The following is a 22,410-nucleotide window of genomic DNA, read 5'->3' on the forward strand; positions in this document are numbered from 1 at the left end:
GTCTGCACTAGCTCCACATTCGCACTAGCGCTGATCTGCTGCTCTTCCCATAATACTACTTTCATTCTCGGTAGCAACTATATGGAATCACTTCAAGGGTCAAAAAGAGAAAAGGCTAATAATCTGCAGGAGACTCTGCTAACTCCAGTGTAAATCACCAGCGCTAATACCAGTAGAGGCATGTCATTTCCCCTCTGGGATGCCTCCTTTCTTCTTTTCCCTGCACAGGCAGGTGAGATTAAAGTCCTGGAATTAGTCGCTTCGTGTGGAGAGGTGAGAGCCTGCCATTTCAGAATGGCTTGATTATCTCAGGATGTGTTCAAAAGGAAAAACACATACAATTTCCTGCCAGAAATTGTTTTGTTCAGGTTGCTTCCTTAATGCTGGCAACTTTCTGCAGAGTGGAAGAGCCACTGTTCCACTTTTCAGTAAGAAAAGAAATGCAACATTGTTCAGACACACACACACAGAGTAGTTGTACAGTGGTTTGATTTCACCCCCAGAAGCACACTTCATTGTCTCTCGAGACAGACGGATGCCAACAATAACGAAGGAAATGGTAGCACTGATGACTGGTTTCTGTTTCATCTATAAGGTAAAGGTAAAGGGACCCCTGACCATTAGGTCCAGTCATGACCGACTCTGGGATTGCGGCGCTCATCTCGCTTTATTGGCCGAGGGAGCCGGCGTACAGCTTCCGGGTCATGTGGCCAGCATGACTAAGCCGCTTCTGGTGAACCAGAGCAGCGCACGGAAACGCTGTTTACCTTCCCGCCGGAGCAGTACCTATTTATCTACTTGCACTTTGGAGTGCTTTCAAACTGCTAGGTTGGCAGGAGCAGGTACTGAGCAACGGGAGCTCACCCCATCGCGGGGATTCGAACCGCCAATCTTCTGGTCGGCAAGTCCTAGGCTCTGTGGTTTAACCCACAGCGCCACCCTGACCTATTCCAGAGAACATATCTTAGGGTTGCCATATCTTGAAGAGCAAAAAAGAGGACAGCTTGGGCTGGCAGCGGCCGCAGCGTGCAGAACAGCTTGAGCCCAAGCCTGAGCCCCGAGCCCCAACCCACTCCCCAAAATAAAACCCAAACATTTCCTTTAAAATGTAAAGAGGACATGTCTGGGTTTTCCTGGATGCATGGCAATCCTACATATCAACACTGGTCAGGACCAGCCTTGAACTTCAGCAGTCACCCAGGTCTGGGAGCCCAGCTCTGTGCTAAATGCTGAAAAATCTCATAAGTATGTGGGATCTTTTCCTGGAATGTGAAGCTCTACAAGGTAGTAATAATTATCCTTTGATCACCTAGAGTCTGGTACCCAGTCTAGGGTGAACATGTACAAAAAAAGGCTTCAGGACCTCTAGCAAGTGTGCAGAAGGGGAAACTGCAGCCAGAGCTTATCTGCAGAAATTACCTTTCCTACAAAAGTGTTAAAGGTGCAGAAGCCATGGCCCCTTTTGCATTTGACCGCACTAATCCAGCAATGAGCTGAACATGAGCCATTGTTATTAGCATCACCAAGATGCATATTCCTGTGTACCATACCTGGTCTTCCAGGAATATTGAGCTGTAGAAAGAAAGGGTGTGTGGAGATTTGTTTCAATACACTGAGTGATTGAGGATGTCCGGCCAGTTCCTATCACTGTGTAAGAAGTGATATAATCATTATATTCAGTACCTAAGCAGCATACAGCCTTTGTGCTTCCTACTTCTGTTAGAATAAGCAGAATATTCAGAGGCTTCTCGCAATTCCAGTGTATCTGCAATAGGTGAGAGCTGTTGTTTTGTAATTGGGTCCCCTCCAACTGGCATGTGTTCAGGCCCTTTGGTTTCTGTTATGTCAGGGGTCAGCAAACTTTTTCAGCAGGGGGCCGGTCCACTGTCCCTCAGACCTTGTGGGGGGCCGGACTATATTTTTTTTGGGGGGGGGGGAATTCCTATGCCCCACAAATAACCCAGAGATGCATTTTAAATAAAAGGGCACTTCTACTCATGTAAAAACACGCTGATTCCCGGACCATCCGTGGGCCGGATTGAGAAGGCGATTGGGCCAGATCTGACCCCCAGGCCTTAGATTGCCTACCCTTGTGTTATGTCATGGCACCTTATTTGCCTGACAAATTCTTTTCATTTTCATTTAGGCTAGCCTAAAGATAGGACGCGTGCCAAAAACACTGATAAGTCTTGACGTTTCTTTGGAAGTTGCCACTTAAGTTATAAAGAAAAATGGTTGAGGTGGGGAGAAATGATTCTTGAAATGTCTACCCTCATTATTTCTTCCCCGTGCAAACAATTAGAAACAGCCAGAACACAATTCGCTTGCTCTGAGGAAACTTTTGGATTTAGTGGAAGAGTGCCACGTCCCTGGAGGCTAAATCTGTAAATGCTCGAGTAAAGACATTCCCTCTGCTTCAGTAAATTTCGAGACTTGCTGGGTTATTGGCAGAATAAACCCCCTGTGAGGAGCACTGGAAACTTTTCTGAATAAATCTTGAATTCTACACACACACTTGAGTGATTGTAAAAGGCACTGTTCTCTAATGAGTCTTCAAATGTTTGTGCGAGGCAATTTTCTCTTGGGGATGTTTCTATGGGAAACGATTCACAAATGGGATCAAATAAATGAATGAATGAGTAAAGTAGGTTGCCATGAGTAGCTACAGCATGTAGTCTGAGGGGTGTGTCCGGAGATCCCTTGCATCAGCCCAAGGCTCAACTCTTGAAATCTGAACTGCAGATTCCAACGCAGGATGCAGCTTGCAAGTTTGCATAGGGAGAAGTCCCAGGAAGTCAGGCCCCACTGGTCCATTGATCTCAGGAGTCTCTTCAATGACTGGCAATGCGTCTCCAAGGTTTCAGGCAGGGTTCTCTCCCTGCGCTACCTGGAAATGTTGCCAAGGATTGAATCCTTTGTGTACAAAGCAGGTACTATGGCCCTTCCCCTCTGAAATCAGGCACTGCACTTCCCTCACGCAGCCCTGCCAGATGTGCTGCACTGCGTGCATTCATGTTTGTGCCAGCACTGCACATGAATAAAGTGCCCACCCGTCCTTTGGATGGCTCGGACACTTCTCCCAAGGGTCAGTTGACCTTCTAGGATGCACTGAGTCCTCAGTTTTTTGCTGTCTTGGCCACACCAGCTCTTCTTCCACCCCAAGGTCTGCTGCAGCAGTGCTTCAGCCCAGGTCCAAAGAAAAGAAAAAGTTGCCATTGTTTCCCAAAGAGAAACACAGTCCCATAGAGAGAACTATAAGGGCTTCTTCACATAGTTTGTTGAGGTGACAGATCTCTTGCGATAAGGATTTTGCTATGCTTGTTTCCATTATCAGACGGTGCATTTGTTCGATCTAGCAATCTGCGATTGGCGTTTTACTTCCCCCATCTTATCCTGATGTGACTCAGCCCAAAGATACTGTTCCTTGAAGAATGACTCACCTGGAAGAGCCGCAGAGAGGGGGCTTTCATTGTTCAAGCTAGGAATGAGCTCACAATTGCAGGCGCATCCTACCAGTGTTGGATCAGGTCAAAGGCCCATCTCGTCCTGCATCCGGTTTCCATTGTGGCCAATAGCAGAACTTAGGACCAGACTGCAACAGAGCTCTCCCCACTTAATTATTGTGTGGGCACAATGTAGGTGACCCCTGGCGTACCCTGACTGTCTGCAGTTCTCCATGGTTTTAGGCAGGGGTCTGTCGCAGCCGTACCTGGAGTTGGCATGGATTCTGTAAGTGAAGTGTAAGGACTTATCCACACTTCTTGTTGTCCCACTGCTTTCCCCCAGGGAAAACTGCTGTTTCGCTCTCAATTGGAGCAAAGCCACTCCCGACATCAGGAGGGGGGGTTGCGGGCTCACGCCCCACCATCGTTCGCGCGGGGCTGGCTGTGGCCCCGCGTGACTAGGGGAATCCTTGGGCCGCGTCATACCCTGGGCCAGCCAATCAGCTGGCTGCAGGGGCGGGACTTGGGTCATTTAAGGTCGGCGCGGCCCGAGAACGCCGGAGCAAATGGCAATTCTGGTTTCCACCAGATTGCCATTTGTTCTGATCTGTCACTAAAGAGTGGGTTTTCCCTTGGAAATGAGTGGGGCAAGGGGGAAACCACTCAGACCCATGCCTAGAAAGTGCGAACCAAGCAGAAAACTGCTCGGACCTGTGCTTTCTAGGTGCAGCACAAATGAACGTATGAATGAGCCCTGAATGTAGCTCTTGGTTTCCTGTATTCTTTTGAAAGAAAGTACTTCTTCAAAAAGGGACGCGGGTGGCGCTGTGGGTTAAACCACAGAGCCTAGGGCTTGCCAATCAGAAGGTCAGCGGTTCGAATTCCCGTGGCGGGGTGAGCTCCTGTTGCTCACGTCCCTGCTCCTGCCAGCCTAGCGGTTCGAAAGCATGCCAGTGCAAGTAGATAAATAGGTACCGCTCCGGCAGGAAGGTAAACGGCATTTCCGTGTGCTGCTCTGGTTCGCCAGAAGCGGCTTAGTCATGCTGGCCACATGACCTGGAAGCTGTACGCCAGCTCCCTCGGCCAATAAAGCGAGCCAATAAAGCTACTAGCCATGATGGCTATACTGTGCCTCCACAGTCAGAGACAGTAATGCTTCTGGTCGCAGGAGGACAGAGGGCTCTTGTGTTCGAATCCTGCTTGCAGGCATCTGGCTGGCCACTGTGAGAACAGGATGCTGGCCTAGATGGGCCATTGTCCTCATCTAGCAGGGGTCTACTTATGTTCTTATATATCTGCTTTTCAAATGCTTTTTTCTTAAGTAATACGGCAAGGACCTCCAATTCACAAGGTCTTGGTGGTTGACATTTAAAAAAATTAAATAAAAATAAACCTACTTTGTTATAAATCCCAATTTGCATCCCACAGCAAGTAGTTTATTAGTGTTGATTTTCTCAGGAGCTGACATTACTCCATGCACTATGGCCTGCAAAGCAATAATGAAACACATGCAAGGGTTCCCTGCTTGGATATCATTTTTCTTTTGCAGAACAGATGACACCTGGGATATAGGAGGTCAGTTTAATGAGAGTAAATGAGATGGGGGAAAGCGCAGAGAGATGTCGCCATTATTTTTGACAAATAGCATCAGGGATTTAGCTCATTTATGACTCTTTATTTTAGAGTGTGCAGAATTAAAATTGCTAAAAATAAATAGATAAAATGTGGTCCAGCTAGCTTGCTCTATTACTTCCCTTCCTGATAACCATCCTTCATTGTTGAAAGACTTCAGTTAACTGATAAGATATTAATCACTAGACGGCAAGAACCCTATAGGGATTGTTTGCTGCTATAGATCCAGTGTCTCCTTTTACGCATACCCACACTGACATTGCTGGGGATTACTGTAGTACCCAGAATGCAGAGGGTGCTTTATAGAGCAATGTAAAGAAAATATAAGTCCTTGCCCTGAGCAGCCTACAGCTGAAATTTAGATTTTCCCTAATTCTGATAACATAGCTAGATTCTGCACATGGAAAGTCCATATGTTAGGGATAGGGTTTTATTTATTATACTCATAATCCCCCTTGATTCCCCTGCCACTTGTTCTTGATTTCTTTGTGGAAGGGGTGTTTTGATATGTGGGAACATGTATTTATTTACTTAAATAAGATATATAGCATTTATAACTCACCTGTTCCTCCAAAGATCTCAAGGTGGTGTACATGGCCTCCATCTCCCCGTTTCATCCTCACAGCCACCCTGTGAGGTAGGTTATCCTGAGAGACAGTGACTGGCCCAAGGTCAGCCGGTGAGCTTCATGGCTGAGTGGGGGATTTCATCCCTGGTCTCTCCCAGGTCCTAGTTCAACACTCTAAGCACTACACCACAGTGGCTTCATGTCCTCTCTGCCTGCATTGTGAAATCGTACATAGTCCATGAACTATTCCATATGCTTTACCTGTATGCTTAAATTGGATTTGAGGCAGCGGAGATGAAAGGATACCTTTGTAGCTACCAAAGACCACACCAGCTGCTCAGGAACTGGCTCTCTCTATATAAACCTACCCAGACCATAAGATCATCATCTGAGTACCTTCTTAGTGTGCCTCCTCAATGAGAGGTCCAGAGGGTGGCAACACAACTGGCCTTTTCTGTGGTGGCTCCTTGTTTGTGGAATGCTCTCCCCAGAGAGGCTTTCTTGGCACCTTCAATATGCACCTTTATGTGCCAGGCGAAAACAATCCTTTTCAGCCAGGCCTTGGGCTGATTGACATCCACTACCTTTTTAAATGGGAGACGGGGTTATTGGTTTGTCTTTGTTCTTATTTTTATTGTGTGTTTCATGGGTTTTATATTGTATTTTTACACTGTGAACCACCCTGAGATCTACGGATGATGGGTGGCATATGAATTTAATACATGCATACATAACCCAAAGAGGGTTATCAAAGGCTCTCTCCTCATCTTCTTTTCTACTTCAGCCTCAGAGTTTGTGTCCAAACTTATGTTCTTCTATTTCTGCTTTTCAAACACTTTTTTTCTTAAGTAATACGGCAAGGACCTCCAAATCACAAGGTCTTGGTGGTTGACATTAAAAAAACACCAAATAAAAATAAACCTACTTTGTTATATATCCCAATTTGCATCCCACAGCAAGTAGTTTATTAGTGATGATTTTCTCAGGAGCTGACATTGCTCCATGCACTCTGGCCTGCAAAGCAATAATGAAACACATGCAAGAGTTCCCTGCTTGGGTATCATTTTTCTTTTGCGGAGCAGATGACACCTCAAGGTGGTGACATGGCCTCCATCTCCCCGTTTCATCCTCACAACAAGCCTGTGAGGTAGGTTAGGCTGAGAGACAGTGACTGGCCCAAGGTCAGCCGGTGAGCTTCATGACTGAGTGGGGGATTTGATTCCTGGTCTCTCCCAGGTCCTAGTCCGACACTCTAAGCAACAGACAATCTTTCCTTGTCTGCAGAAGGAAGCATTGCAGAGCAAAAGCTCCTCAATGATGAAGTTGAAATATACTGGGCAGACCTTATTAAAATGATCAGCAGTACCTGCCACTCAGCTGTCCCGTTGCTGTCAGGGCTCAACAAGAAGCAAATGCAGCGCTGCACATTACACGAGGCTGTCGCTGTGCGAGACAACTTGCATTGCCTGCCTGTTCCTCCAGCCCTTCCCCTCCTACACACACAGACACACAACCCACCGATTCAGTATAATAATAAACAGCACTGTCAGACAGACATCATATGTGCATTCTCCATAGTTCTGGTTCCGGCTCAGATGGGCATCCGAAATCCCAAGCCTATTTCTATGACAGAAGAAATCTGGCAGACGACAGCCTTTTTGCATTCCATTGAAGAGAAATGGTGGCGTGCAAATTCCCAGGTCTGCTTGGGGCATTTGGAACAATTCCTATTGTTGGTATTGAGCTGGGCAATATTTGGATTGCCCTGCGTTATTTATTTAGCTGGAGGCAGACACTAGTTTGTTTATTCCCCACCTCTCTCTCTTGGAGACTTGAAGGAGGTGGGTTAAAGGTGGTGACTGCTGGTGATGGGTGCTTTTGACAGGTCTTTGTATTGCTTCAAAGACTACCTTGATCAGAGACAACAGGGGTGCACCTCATGGGAAGTGATGCCTCTTCCAACACCCATCTGCCCCTTGTCTTAATATCGTAGGCCACTTCTATGATTGAAGAACAAAGTAATATGTAGGGGTGACTGGGTGCAATGACTGCAGTGACTGGGTGGTGGGGGCTGAAGCTTTCCAGGGGGAAATGAGATCATTCTTACTGCAGGTTTGTGACTAAATAAATAGCCTCTTCCTCTATGGCAAGTAGGGATGCTTGATAATTTCATTTGATCCAGGCTGTATCTACAGAAGTATAGTGTCCCAATCAAGGGAAGTCATAGTACCACTCTAGTCTGCCTTAGTCAGACCACACCTGAACTGCTGTGTCCAGTTCTAGGTGCCACCATTTAAGAAGGATACTGACCAGCTTGAACGTGTGCAGAGGAGGTTGACCAAGAAGATAAAGGTTCTACAAACCAAGCCTCATGAAGAACGGTTGAGGGAGTTGGGTATGTTTAGCCTGGGAAAGAGGAGTCTGAGAGAAATATGACAGCCATCTTCAAATATCTCAAGAGATGTCACAAGGAAGATGGAGCAAGCTCCTGCTCTGGAGGGTAGGACTTGAACTTCAAGTTACAAGAAAGGAGATTCTTACTAAACATCAGGAAGAATTTTCTCACAGTAAGAGCTGTTTGACAGTGGAACGGACTCCCTTTGGAGTTTGTGGACTCCCCTTCCTTGGAGGTTTTTAAGCAGAATTTGGGTGGCCATCTGTCATGGATGCTTTAACTGATATTCCAGCATTGCCTTTTCTTTTTCTTTTTTAAATGGAGTGGAATGTATTCAAACTGGTTGTTGTTGTTTGGCATGTGTCACAGGTGGGTTTTTAGGCTTTTGTTTTCTTCCGGCTTTTCATATTTTATTTTAACGTTTGTGTTATATTTGCAAGTTGCTTTGGGTTGCCTTTTGTAAAAAAATAAAAATGCAACTAAAACCGTAATAATAAACACATAGCTTCTCTTCTGCATGCCTAAGAAATGCATTTCCATTGCAATATATCGCTCCCTTTAATAGAAAACTTCGATGGCGAGTGCTGACAGGAAAGGAGCTAAAAACAAACGAACAAACAAGCCAAATTGTAGGGAGGAAAGGAAAGAAGCTGTGCTGCAATCACGGCTAATGGTGAGTTCTGGAAACTGTTGTACAATGTCTAATCCCCCGGGAGAAATTCTGTGAAATGTGCCCCGTCAATTTCCCTGTCCAAAAGCAGAGTGGCAGAGTTTTGAGAGGCTGTTTTTACACAGCAGTCTTCCTCTCATTCTCACTCCACATTTAATCCAGCTGCTCCCACCAAGCTGCCCTGTCTCGTTTCCTTATTTTGTCTATTCATTCACATATTGCCCTGTTATTCAGAATATTAAACCCATAATTCAAGCTTGCCTTCTTTTCCCCACTCATTGCTTATCTCATGAAGAAGCTAGTAGTACACATGCCAGAAGCAGAATTATGTGCTTCGATCCCTGATGAAAAATTTGGAGTTTCCGAAATGAAATAGGCGACTTTGTTCCAAGGCTGCCACAGCTAATATAACACAAAAAGTTATTCAAAATGCAAGATAAATATACTTTTCAACCTCAGCCATAGCCATCTGGCACCTCGGAATTTAAAAACAAAACAGAGCACTCAGGTTCTCAGGAGATATTCTGTTTCTCGCACAAGAACCAGAATAAAAACACACAGAAGTGTAAAAACATTCAGGCCATTATTACCAGCCTCCTGCTTAAAGACATATCACTGAATAGCTCCCCCAACCCACAAAAAAAATAATAATCTAATATTCTTTATTCTTTGAGGGAGCAATCCTATGCACAGGAAGCTGGCATTAAGCAAGTTTGTGTAAGTTAAGCAAGCATAAAGTTACACCAGATCCAAACCCCATTCAGCAGTGGGGCTGCTGCTGTGCTTAAGTCTGGCAAAAGGAAAACAAGCGCTTAGTGTCAGGTCTCCAGGTCACATGACTGGAGTCAACCTAAGTCCCGCCTATCTGCATTCTTGTGTGCATTGTCCCACCCCATTCCACCCCCATTCTGTCTTCTTCCAGGTGCAAAAGGACCTGAGTGTCGACAATTGTGCATCCATTGGACATGCCTAAAATGGTTGTCACCTCTACTGGGGGAGGGTTTTAATGGGTTATTGGGCTGTTGTTTTTATTTTGATTATGTATTTTGTGCTTTTATATTTTGATTTTCTTCTGTGAACTGCCCTGAGACCTCTGGGTATACAGCAGTATATAAATTCAACAACAACGACAACGACAACGACAACAATGCTCTTTTCAGCAGCTGATTTTTGTTTAGGCAAAACCTATCCAGACATGTTGACGTGTTTTCATCTGGATTTAGCTTATTGTTGATTTTAATGATTTTCTGAATGTTTAAAATAGTTGCTGCCCTTTTTCACTTATATTGTTTCATTCTTCTTGTAAACTGCTTTGAGATTTTATTACAATCAAGCGGTATATAAAATTCATGCAATAAATATATCAATAAGTAGATGGACCAGTGAGAAGCATGGGAATGTGGGAAAGTTCACAAGGGAATGTGTTACTAGTCTAGTAATAACTCCAGCTGACACAGGAATGGCTCAGTGTAGCCAACAAGCGCTGAGCTCATCTATATTTTACACCCCAAAGAGATGGTAAGAGTTCTGGGCTGTTCCTCCAACAAAAGCTCCCTGCAGGGGAGCAAAATAGCACATCATGGAAACAGCTATAGTCAACTTTTCTTGCTGCTGTGTGTGTTATTACATGCAGGGAATGTTGTTTTGTGAGACAGTTCAATTAAAAAAGCACAGAATTCAAGTCACGGCTGCAAAGGAAGGGGCTTCCTGATTCTTCCTACCTTTTTCTTTGTTTTAACTTTCCTGCTCCTGACATCATATGGCATCAAACAGATTGAATTCAATAGGACTTACTTGATTGCCCTGTGGAGAACCATTTATCTGTACCTTGATTTGTATTGGAGTCAGTCAGTTGGTAGAACTCAATGGGTGTTTGGTTCCTTCAGCCTTTGCTGAGTCCCTGTTAAAATTTGTTACCGACTATGAGGTTTTCCTCCCCTGAGTGCAGAGCTGCACTTTAAAAAAAAAATTATTGAATGATTTTATGTTACAAAAAATTACAGCCATACTACCACTAAATATAACTGAGAAATAAAAATTACATACATCAATATTTAGTTTGTTATTTGTTACTTACCGTCTCATTTCCTCCCAAACATTCCATACAAAACACACATATGTACACACACACACACACACAAATGATAATAATGAAAGTAAATATTTCCCCCTTTCATCTTACAAAATCTTTTCTTCAATTTTGACTTCCTGTCAAGTCCCTTTGCATATGTTTTATCTTACAATCGAATGTACACAAAACAATAAACCTTTCTATATAAATTTTCCAATACATTCTGAAAACATAATAAATCCTTAATTGTCATCCACCTCCTTTTACTTCCTTTGTCACTCAAATGCTAGCACGGAGTCAAAACTATTATTGTATTTTTGAACATATCTTCTATAACCATCCCATTATCCCGCAAATTTTTGCTTTGAGTTTCCTCTGAGTTTGCTAGTCAATTGAGCCAGCTCCACCAATTCCTGTAATTTGATTTGCCAATCTGTTATTTTTGGAGCCTCGTGATCTTCCCATCCCTTGGCCACAAGTATTTGAGCCACTGCGGTTGCATACAAGAATACCTCTCTTAGATTTTTTGGGATCTCTTTATCTAAAATACTTAATAGAAATGCCTCCTTTTTTTAGTAAAAGTTATCCCTATCATCTTTTTTAATTCATCGTATATTTCCCCCCAAAAAAATCTGCACTTGGCATGCATAGGAGAGCGTTGGTTATCCATAAATGTTTTCTAATTTCTACAAATTTTTTTTGTTAAATGTTTTTATTGAAAGTGTTAAGTTGTGGGCGAACATATCAGACGACACACCAATTCTTCAAACAGCTCTTGTTTATTCAGAGGCCAGAACTGAACTGAACTGAGGAGCTCAGTCACCCTGCTTATATAGAGCTCCAGAACAGCGTAACTGTTGCAACTTTCTAAAACTATCCAATCACTGAACATCACTTTCGATCCTTCATTTGCATACAAACTATCCAATCACTGAACGGCACTTTCGATCCTTCATTTGCATAACTATCTACAGTATTCCCCTACTGGCCCAGGGTGAGAACTTCAGTACATAACAGAAAGTTTTCAACATAAGGTACAATAAAAGCCAAACAACTAATCTAAAAGAAGAAAAAGACACTGAAAAGTCAAAATAAGAGGGAAAAGCAAAAAATAAAGAAGCAAGAGAGAGGAGAAGCTATAAAAACCCTCTTTCACATTTGTCTCATATTCTTTATCCAGCTACAGAAAAGTAGACCTGGGAACTTCTGTTTCTTCCCACAGCCTCCCACCCTGGGGGATCCTTTCTATCTGGTCTCCCACACAAGGACTAGAATATTTTCTATATTCTAATGAGAGGGAGAAAATATAAACAGGCCTGCTCCGGAGCTTTCAAAGCATGGTGCGATATTGTAAATAAAATAGTGCCTATTCTGACCCTGGCAACAAAATGCACACTGCAAAGCGTATTGTTCCCCACAGCTAGGGGAGAAAAATTGGCTTTGCTGCAATAAAGGTAAATTGAAAATGAATCGACTCTTGCTTCCTAATGTCTTCAGCTTGTAGATCATTTACTTGTGACAATGCATTAAGAAAAAGGGAGACTTTGTCAGGGCTGTCTTGGATCTGTGGCACAATGTAATAAATGCCCTGCATTTTGAAATTCTGGCATCAGAGCTATAAATGAACCCACGAGGAAAATAACCACATTGCTTCCTGCTCCGAAAATATTCTCCTTTATTGTGAGGAGGCTGAGGCTTAATAACAGAAAGGAAATCGATTGCTTCTAGTAAACTGGGATATGCAGAGATGCCGCATCCCAGAGAGTTCACCTTGTAATTGTATTTGAACTATAGCGAAGGGGAGAAACTTCACAGCTGCTTTATAGCAAGGCCATTATAGCACCGGCCCATCAGTCTCAGTACTGTAGACACTGACTGGCATCAGCTCTCCTGGGTCTGAGATGGGACATTCCAAGTCCTACCTGGAGATGCTGGGGTGAGTTGCAGGACTATCAGCAGGCAAAGCAGATGTTCTACCACTGAGCTGCAGCCCTTTCCTTGAGGATGGATGGCGGCTAACAGATTGAGGTTGAATCCTGACAAGACAGAAGTACTGTTTTGGGGGGACAGGAGGCGGGCAGGTGTGGAGGATTCCCTGGTCCTGAATGGGGTAACTGTGCCCCTGAAGGACCAGGTGCGCAGCCTGGGAGTCATTTTGGACTCACAGCTGTCCATGGAGGCACAGGTCAAATCTGTGTCCAGGGCAGCTGTTTACCAGCTCCATCTGGTACACAGGCTGAGACCCTATCTGCCTGCGGACAGTCTCGCCAGAGTGGTGCAGGCTCTGGTTATCTCCCGCTTGGACTACTGCAATGCACTCTACGTGGGGCTACCTTTGAAGGTGACTCGGAAACTACAACTAATCCAGAATGCGGCAGCTAGACTGGTGACTGGGGGCGGCCGCCGAGACCACATAACACCAGTCTTGAAAGACCTACATTGGCTCCCAGTACGTTTCCGAGCACAATTCAAAGTGTTGGTGTTGACCTTTAAAGCCCTAAACGGCCTCGGTCCAGTATACCTGAAGGAGCGTCTCCACCCCCATCATTCTGCCCGGACGCTGAGGTCCAGCGCCGAGGGCCTTCTGGCGGTTCCCTCATTGCGAGAAGCAAAGCTACAGGGAACCAGGCAGAGGGCCTTCTTGGTAGTGGCGCCCGCCCTGTGGAACACCCTTCCAGCAGATGTCAAAGCGATAAACAACTACCTGACATTCAGAAGACATCTTAAGGCAGCCCTGTTCAGGGAAGTTTTTAACGTGTGATATTTTACTGTATTTTTGGTTTTTATGGAAGCCGCCCAGAGTGGCTGGGGAGGCCCAGCCAGATGGGCGGGGCATAAATAATAAATTATTATTATTATTATTGAGTGTTGGGCATCGCGGCTTCTTGAAATTATGTGAAACAGGGCATGTAGACATCACCCATCCCCATGACATTGCAAGTTGCTGGCCTCTTCACCTCCACCCCCCAACCTCCACCCCATTCTCAGACTTGTCCTCCTAATGGAGATTGAAAGCTGCTTAGTCATGGATCATGTTGCTTTGGTTGTTTGCGTGGCGAGTTCCCGCCTCCCCCCATGGGAAATAAAACACACAACACAGTATTTTAGGTTAATGGGCGAAAATTGGCCACAACTTTGTTGGTTACAGGTAATGAGCGGTATTGGCTTAGGCATTGGTCCTACTGTCTAACCGGCTACAGCCTGATTGCTTGAAGTCCAGGAAGGGTTAACCACCGGTAGGGGGAGTCCTGTGATGCACATCAACTAGGAACTCCCCTGGGGTCACCGCTTGGGGGCGTGCCTTGGGTCCTCACCTCCATAGGCTTCAGACAGGGCCACACCCCCCGGAATCCTTTACCGGACTACCCTTCGAACTGGGGGAAGTGATGGATCTTCCTCCCCCCCCTCTCATTTACATAACAATACTCTTACCAATGCCTAACCGCCAATACCAAGGAAGTTGTGACGAGTTGCTATGAGGTAGGCGAAAAACCAAGTGGCGGAGCCAGTTTGCCAAGTGGAAAAAATTCCTATCAGGCCCCTTAACGGCGACCAACCGAGGTCCATAGCAATGTCAAAGAGCCAGACCTAAAGGGCGGGGGGGGGACTGGAGCAGCTGAGACGCAGAAAGAGGGAGATCCTCGGCTGCGTCGGCCCTAAGAAGCACGGGCCATGCCTCCCAAGCCAGCCGACTGGCTGGCAAGGGGGATGACACGGCCGAGGATTCCCTTAGTCTCGCGGGGGCTGTGAGCCTGGCCCCGCGCACGTGAGGAGGGCGTGAAGCCCGCAACCCCACTTCCTCTCGAGCTTGGAAGTGGTTTTATGGTACACGCAGGGCCATAGCTGTCAAATTTTCCCTTTTTTTAAGGGAAATTCCCTTATTCTGAATAGGATTCCTCTCAAGAAAAGGCAAAAGTTGACAGCTATGCACAGGGCTGTATTTAGGTTTGATGAGGCCTTAAGCTACTGAAGGTAATGGGGCCCTTTATATGTCCACCTGTCCTTTGTCACCAACAAATTGTCGCTGTTTTTTGTGTTGAATATATGTTATATGGTAATTTATGGTATCTAAAGCCATTTGCAAATAACAAAATACCAGTATGTATTTTATCAAAGTAATTGTTGAACTGAGATACAGTTAAGAAGAAGTACTGTATATTAATAGTGAAATACAATTAAGAAGTATATTATTAGTCAAATAATTATTAAGCTCTAACTTAAAATGATTTTTATTCATAACAAACTTAATAATGCAAACACATTTGCATTTGGCAATAACAAAAGTTCCTTTAGAAACACAATTTACAAAGACCCATAATTTTTTGGGGGGGGGCAAGAGAGTGGGGCTATAGCTATAGCTTGTTTAGCTTATACATAAATCCAACACTGGGTACACGTAGAAAATCTGTTAGATAATGGGAATAATACTAGTTTGAGGTTCCAGATTTGAATCCCGGGAGTTTCCAGAAGCAGCACAGCTCCCACCCAAAACGCTGGAGAACGGGGACCAATACCTATTGCCGGGAAGAATCAGATGGCACATTTATAGATATGCTATTTTTATGTAACACTAATAATATGCTAATACTTTCAGTACTAGGTTATTTAAACATTTCTCCCATTATGAGTCATTGCATGAAGCGGTGCTTTTTAAAATAATAATAATAATAATAATCTCCCACTGTCCTAGGTATGTCACACAATACCTTGGGGCTAAGATAAACAATGATTTCATATTACCAGCGGCTCATCAAAATTGGATACACTTTCAAAGTAATGCATACAATGCATCTGCTACGTAATCAGTTCCCAAACCAAGCGGGGTTGGGGGTGGGGAGGTAGAAGGTCCCATAATGAAATCTGCAAACGTCATCCACTGACTTGCTCAATTTTAGCCAATCATGCCTTCCCTTATTAGAATAGTAGCCCCCCATACTACGCCACTGATTGGATGTCCCCCAAGTTGTAGTATTATTGGGGAGGGGCTTATCGCTGTTCACTTTCTTCACAGAATGCATAATTTTATATACCTCTTTCATGGTCCCTCTCGCTTTCCTTTTCTCTAAAGTCCGTCACAATACAGGTATTATGATCACATGTCGGGAAAGCCAAAGATTTGCTTCTTTCAATAAAATGTTTTTTCGTGGTTGTTCCTTTCCTTTCCATACAGTCATAGGTCTCTGGTACCATTAACCTTGTAACATGTCAAAAACGGCTATATTGTGATCTCTTTTACGCAGAAAGATCGTTAGCCTTAGTGCCCTTTTGAATATTCATAAAAGTGACAGGTGGTTTGCAGAGCAGGAGATTGGACAAAAGAAGAAGCCAGCAGCAACTAAGGAGCCCATTGAGGAAAATACCTGCCTAACCAAGGGAAAAAAGGACTCTACCTGGCTGAAAATAGATGAGCACAGAAGTAATGCCATGTTAATCATGGGCGGTGGAGGGAGATATACAGAGAAGATAGATGTGATGGTAACTTATTACTGAACCAGCTTCTTTTGTGGTGGCGACTGGTATTTTGCAGAATCATTTCCTCTGTTACCAATCTTCAGAGTGAGTGATGATCCTTCTGTAGCAATAGCTGGCATGAGAATGCAAAGTAGCTGTTGCGGGAAGTGGAGGGGAATGGAAGAATGAAAACTTTTTTGTTGCAGCTGGTCCAACTTGTGCTATGTTATCCCTAAGCCTTAACATGCTGAGGGAGAGATGCTTTAGAGTGGCATCAACATCTTAAGCAGTGAAAAACTCCTTTAAGTTCATTTAAGGGAGACTGAGGATTTGGAGTGAAAAACAGAGAAAGCTGAGGTGTGTTAGGCGAAGAGAGAGTAAGTAATGAGTGGAGATAGTTAAGAGCCTGGTAGAGACAGTGTAAATGAATTCAGGATAAATTTGTTGTTCAGTTTGTTTCAATAATCATTCCTATATGATAATGACTGTCTCTGCTCTTCTACAAATGAAAAGGAAATTTGCACCAGTTTCTTGTTAGTCCTTGGACATGATAATTATTTCACACAGGATAATGCTGATATATCTTGGATACATACTCTGCAGTGATATTTGCAGAAGATCTAGAAATATGTATTTTCTGCATCCTAGAAAGACGAGCTTTTATGTTCATCTCCCCAGTGTGGAGCCAGTGTGGTATAGTGGTTAAGAGCGGTAGACTCGTAATCTGGTGAACCGGGTTCGCGTCTCCACTCCTCCACATGCAGCTTTTTGGATGACCTTGGGCTAGTCACACTTCTCTGAAGTCTCTGAGCCTCACTCACCTCACAGAGTGTTTGTTGTGGGGGAGGAAGGGAAAGGAGAATGTTAGCCGCTTTTAGACTCCTTCAGGTAGTGATAAAGCGGGATATCAAATCCAAACTCTTCCTCCTCCTTCTCCTCTTCCTCCTCCTCCTCTTCTTCTTTGTCTTCTTCTTCCCCACAGCCCCAAAATGCAAGTTTTTAGCCATCAAGACTGCAAAAATATTTTAAATTTCAGCCCACCCTTCCTCCAATAAATTCAATGCAGCTTTCAGGGCTTGTTGTTGTTGTTGTTTAGTCGTTTAGTCGTGTCCAACTCTTCGTGACCCCATGGATCAGAGCACGCCAGGCACTCCTGCCTTCCACTGCCTCCCACAGTTTGGTCAAACTCATGCTGGTAGCTTCAGGAACACTGTCCAACCATCTCATCCTCTGTCGTCCCCTTCTCCTTGTGCCCTCCATCTTTCCCAACATCAGGGTCTTTTCCAGGGAGTCTTCTCTTCTCGTGAGGTGGCCAAAGTATTGGAGCCTCAGCTTCACGGTCTGTCCTTCCAGTGAGCACTCAGTGAGCACTCAGGGCTGATTTCCTTCATAATGGATTGATCTTCTTGCAGTCCATGGGACTCTCAAGAGTCTCCTCCAGCACCATAATTCAAAAGCATCAATTCTTCAGCCATCAGCCTTGCAGAAGCCCCATGAGGTGGGTTGAAGACAGACAGTAAGCATTTCTGGATGAGTTGGAATTTGAACTTATGTCACCTTGGACACTGACCCAATATCCCAGCCTAAAAGTAGCCATCATAGTGCCCGTCATCTCTGACTATTGTCCAGTCTGACCAGGGCTAATGGGAGATGGTGGGTTCCTACAGCATCTGAAGGGCACCAGGTTAGCCACACCACTCTGAGTAGGTTTTCGGTACACGGAAAAATAGATAGTGAATGGATGGCAAAATCAAGAAGCTGTAAGAGGGACTGGAGATAATTTCCAGCAGTCGAGGGAAGAACTTCAGTACCCTGGACAGCTCTTTGCCCATCCAGTGGCATCGACATAATTATTTTTAACATGTCTTTTGTTATGTATACCTAGCAGTCTGCAAAATAACAAAGCTAAAACATGTGTAGCATTTGTTCCAAGAGTTTTACAGTCTAAGACTGGGGTAAGCTACTGAGTGGCAAAGATAGCACAAGTTGGATTTGAGCAAAAGCAGGCTATGGATGCTTTTCTGTTCCCAGCAGAAACAAAGCCTGGCACATGAGGCAGAGGGCCTCAAAGGAAACAAATCTGCTTCTTTTGCAAATTTGCTTACTTTGCCTAATTTATGTAGGTCTCCAAATTTTTATTAGTGCAAACCCAATCCACAATGGCTGAGTTTTCTGAAAATGGGCTTCCATGACATTGATATTTTTGGCCAAGGTGTTCGCCTGCATGCCACTGTTGCTTTAGTTCACAGCCTTTTCAGGTTTGTCAGTGCTTCAAAACAACGTGTTCACAAGAAACAATGTAAGAATGAAAAAGGAGACCTACTGAATCAGGCAAAGTCCCACCTACTTAAGTATTTTCCTTCCTAAAAACATTTTCTGTTCCAGCAGCACTACCGAGGCACATAATTTTAGCATGAACTTTTAACAAGTGATTTTAGTGAGGATGAATGCTGGGGTTATTTTATATTTTTAAATACAGTGGTACCTCGGGTTACAGACACTTCAGGTTACATACGCTTCAGGTTACAGACTCCGCTAACCCAGAAATAGTACCTCAGGTTAAGAACTTTGCTTCAGGATAAGAACAGAAATTGTGCGTCGGCAGTGCAGTGGCAGCGGGAGGCCCCATTAGCTAAAGTGGTGCTTCAGGTTAAGAACAGTTTCAGGTTAAGAATGGACCTCCAGAACGAATTAAGTACGTAACCAGAGGCACCACTGTACTTATGTAGCTTTTTTCTGATCTTTGTTTTTTATTGGGTTTTTTAAAGGGAAATTTTAGGTGTCTGTTGTAAGCTGCTTACAAGACTTTTGCTTTATTAATCAATATATATGTAAATCATGTCAAATAAAAATAAGAGATACACTACCTCAAAGCCTAGGTGTATATGAATCTCTGTCAAAATGGAAATACCTTTTAATATCACAAATCTTTAGCGCATCAAATTTTTAAAAAATAATTATCAAGGAGTTACTGCATTTGGAGGCAGCTGCTTCCCAGAAGCAGAGAGGTGCTGACAGTGTTCTAGATACCAACACTGTGGTCATAACGCCTGGAGCCTGAGATCAGCCACCTCTCTCTGAAACACATTAGCTCGGCCTCTCCTTGGAAGGAGTTGTCGTAATAGGAATGTTCCAGTGATTTTCATGGAATTTATTTCCACAAAATGTACTTAGTGTCTGGAGAAATGAGCGCTACATTTGATTAGCGTGTGTATTTTATAAAGCCTCACTTCAGGGCCTCGCTTGGGTTTTATGATCATGGCCGAGTGCATGCCAAGGATGTTTCTGCAATGCCTTTCTGTTCCGTTGTGTCTTCTGCTTATCAAATGGGTACCAGGTTCCTTTTTCACCCCCGACATCTTAACTACGTTTGCGTGCCTACAAACTGCAAGAGAAGTGGGGCCACCAAGCCTTTGTCATTTAGCAGAAGTTCAAATGCCCGCAGGGAGCCAAAACGCAAAAGTCAGTAATTAAAACCGTGCAGTCTATTTTGCTGTTGTCTGAGTGTTTTGACTGAAACAAATGCCTTGCGCATTAAACGGGAATTGTATTTGCACCCGCATTTGGGGAATGGGGATCAGTGACAGGAAGATCGCTGGACTGTTTTGGGAGCTGGTTTGGAATTTAACAAGGCAAAACACAGCACTCTGCCCTGTTCCCTTTTTATAAAAGCAGCATCTGTAATATCACTAGTGTAGAAGGGATGTTGGCAAATGAGTGGGGACCTCCGTGCCCCTTTCCTGAGTTTCCAAAGAACCACACAATCAGAGTGTATTGGTTGAAATTAAAGTTAACTGAGCCACCAAGAGAAAAGATGGGTTTAAGCAATTGCTTGAAATTAACTTTCCCATCAAAACTGCTTAATACACTTTCTAAAAAGCGGTATAAATGTGACCGCTAATACTTATTTGTTTCTTCTAATGGGGAGGAGGAGGAGAACTATGTATACCACCTTGAGTTTCTTGGAAATAGGATATAAATGTAAAATAATAATAATAATAATAATAATAATAATAATAATAATAAACAACAACATTCCTATTTATGCAGGCATTTAATGTCTGAAATCTGCCGTTCTTGGCAATCCTGAAATCATTGGCTGAGAGAATGTGGTCGTTTTAAAACTTGTTTTAGAATGTTTTTAATAGTTCTGATGTGTTTGGCTCCCTGGGATCCTTTAAGAGGAAGGATGTGATATATAATAATAATAATAATAATAATAATAATAATAATAATAATAATAATAATAATTGCTGAAGAGCAACAACAGCGAGGGGCTACCCACAGGGGCTACCCACAGATGTGCAGGTAGCCATTGTTTGCATCAGCAGTCTGGACTAGATCTAAAGGTAAAGGGACCCCTGACCATTAGGTCCAGTCGCTGACGACTCTGGGGTTGTGGCGCTCATCTCGCTTTACTGGCCAAGACAGCTGGCATACAGCTTCCAGGTCATGTGGCCAGGATGACTAAACCACTTCTGGCGAACCAGAGCAGTGCATGGAAACGCTGTTTCCCTTCCCGCCTATTTATCTACTTGCACTTTGATGTGCTTTCGAACTGCTAGGTGGGCAGGAGCTGGTACAGAGCAAACCGCCTACCTTCTGATCGGCAAGCCCTAGGCTCTGTGGTTTAACCCACAGTGCCACCTGCGTCTAATCCAGAAGAGCTCAGCTTGTGTTCTTATGGCTGGTGTCACACAGGGAGGGATAGCTTGTCCTTCTTCTATAGGAGAAGCACAGTTAGATTTCCCCCCACCCCACGCATTACAAGTAATGCTCCTTTGCTCTAGCTAACGATTTGCCAGCTTGGCAAATTTGAAATGGCCCTGGAAGACCCAGGTGCTAGCAAGGTCTTAAGCTCTTTCGATGGAAACCATGGTATTCCCGTGTGACTTGCTGCCCTGATCACCTGAGTGTTCTTTAAAAAGCACCTGCAGAATTTATAATGAGCAAGAAGGCAGCGGAGCCACACAGAGCTGTGTGCCAAGAGACCCAATTAGTTTCCAACGCAGCTGAAGAGCAGGATAGAGCCATATATAAAACCTTGGAGGAAATGTGAAAAGCAGTGTTCTGACACGTTAAAAATATACCTTGCGTAGCACCTCCATGATGAACTTTAATCCCAATCACTGCTCTCCATCTCAGCAAAGAACTTCACTAATGTACCACTGACAAAACCTGCAAAATGTAAGGAGTGTGGATGACCCTGTGTCAGTTTACAATGCTGGTATCTCTGTTTCATTTTGTACATGTAGCCCAAAGAGTGTGCCATCTCTTTGAGAAATGAAAGCAGATAAAGGGCTTTGTATCCTGTTCTACCAAGCCATTCTTGGGACCACTTTGTAGGTTTCCATGCTCTCAGATGAACAAAGAGTCTTGTGATGACTTCAGGACTAACACATCTGTTATGCCGTAAGTTTCCATACAGTCCACCAGCAGATGAAATTGCTTATCCCCTAACAAAAAAATATTTAATTTGTCTGCAACTTCAGGGATCTGGTAAGGGGAGAGAAATTCCATGCTGGTTAGTTTAACATCTGTTCTGCAAAAGCTGGAAAGCATAATTAAAGACAGAAAGCTGAAGGACAGAGAAGAACAAGTCTTGCTGGAAAAGAATCAGCATGGCTTTTTCAAGAGAAAGTCTAGTAAAACTACCTTTTAGAGTTCTCTGAGAGTGTCATTAAGTATTGATAGCAACTATCTGGTAGACATTGTGTATTTATTTATATATTATTTCATTCATGGGTCACTTCCTAAGAGGCGTCTTTATGATAGCCTGACATTATATAAAACAGTTATATGTGTGAAAGCAGTTTAAAACAATTGCGTATAAAAACTATTTAAGAAATAGCTAAACTATAAACAGTTTTAGACAACAAGAAGTATAATAAAATCACTGCTACCAATGGGGAATATTTTTTTAGAAGGCTTGTTGAAAGAGGAACTTCTTTAGACGGCACCAAAAAGAAAAACAGAGAAGTCTCCTGTCTGATATGAAATGGATATACTTAGGGACCCTGCCAGCTTGGGTTGCATGTGAGACACTTTATATGATGCATTCTGTGTAGTTGGTTCCATTGTACCTTTTGCACAAAGGAATACACAAAGGACCTACTTTTTTCTTCCCATTTATATAATAGCAGGCAATAGCAGGGCATCATTTGCGAATTGCAAACAGGA

General features: G+C 43.8%; 1 protein-coding gene across 5 annotated transcripts in view; it reads left to right on the forward strand.

The window, feature by feature from the left end:
* PEX5L (peroxisomal biogenesis factor 5 like) overlaps positions 1-22,410 on the forward strand; it is a 168,836-nt gene that overhangs the window by 53,813 nt on the left and 92,613 nt on the right. For 3 of the 5 annotated variants that reach the window (XM_083613274.1, XM_083613278.1, XM_083613276.1), the window contains exon 2: positions 8,604-8,711. The exons of the other annotated variants lie outside the window; for them this stretch is intronic. In XM_083613274.1, coding sequence (XP_083469400.1) covers positions 8,604-8,711 — 108 coding nt within the window. The remainder of the gene's footprint in view (positions 1-8,603; positions 8,712-22,410) is intronic. 5 annotated transcript variants of the gene reach the window in all.

The sequence above is a fragment of the Podarcis filfolensis genome (assembly GCF_964270895.1).
Source record: "Podarcis filfolensis genome assembly, chromosome: 5".
Lineage (NCBI taxonomy): Eukaryota > Metazoa > Chordata > Lepidosauria > Squamata > Lacertidae > Podarcis > Podarcis filfolensis.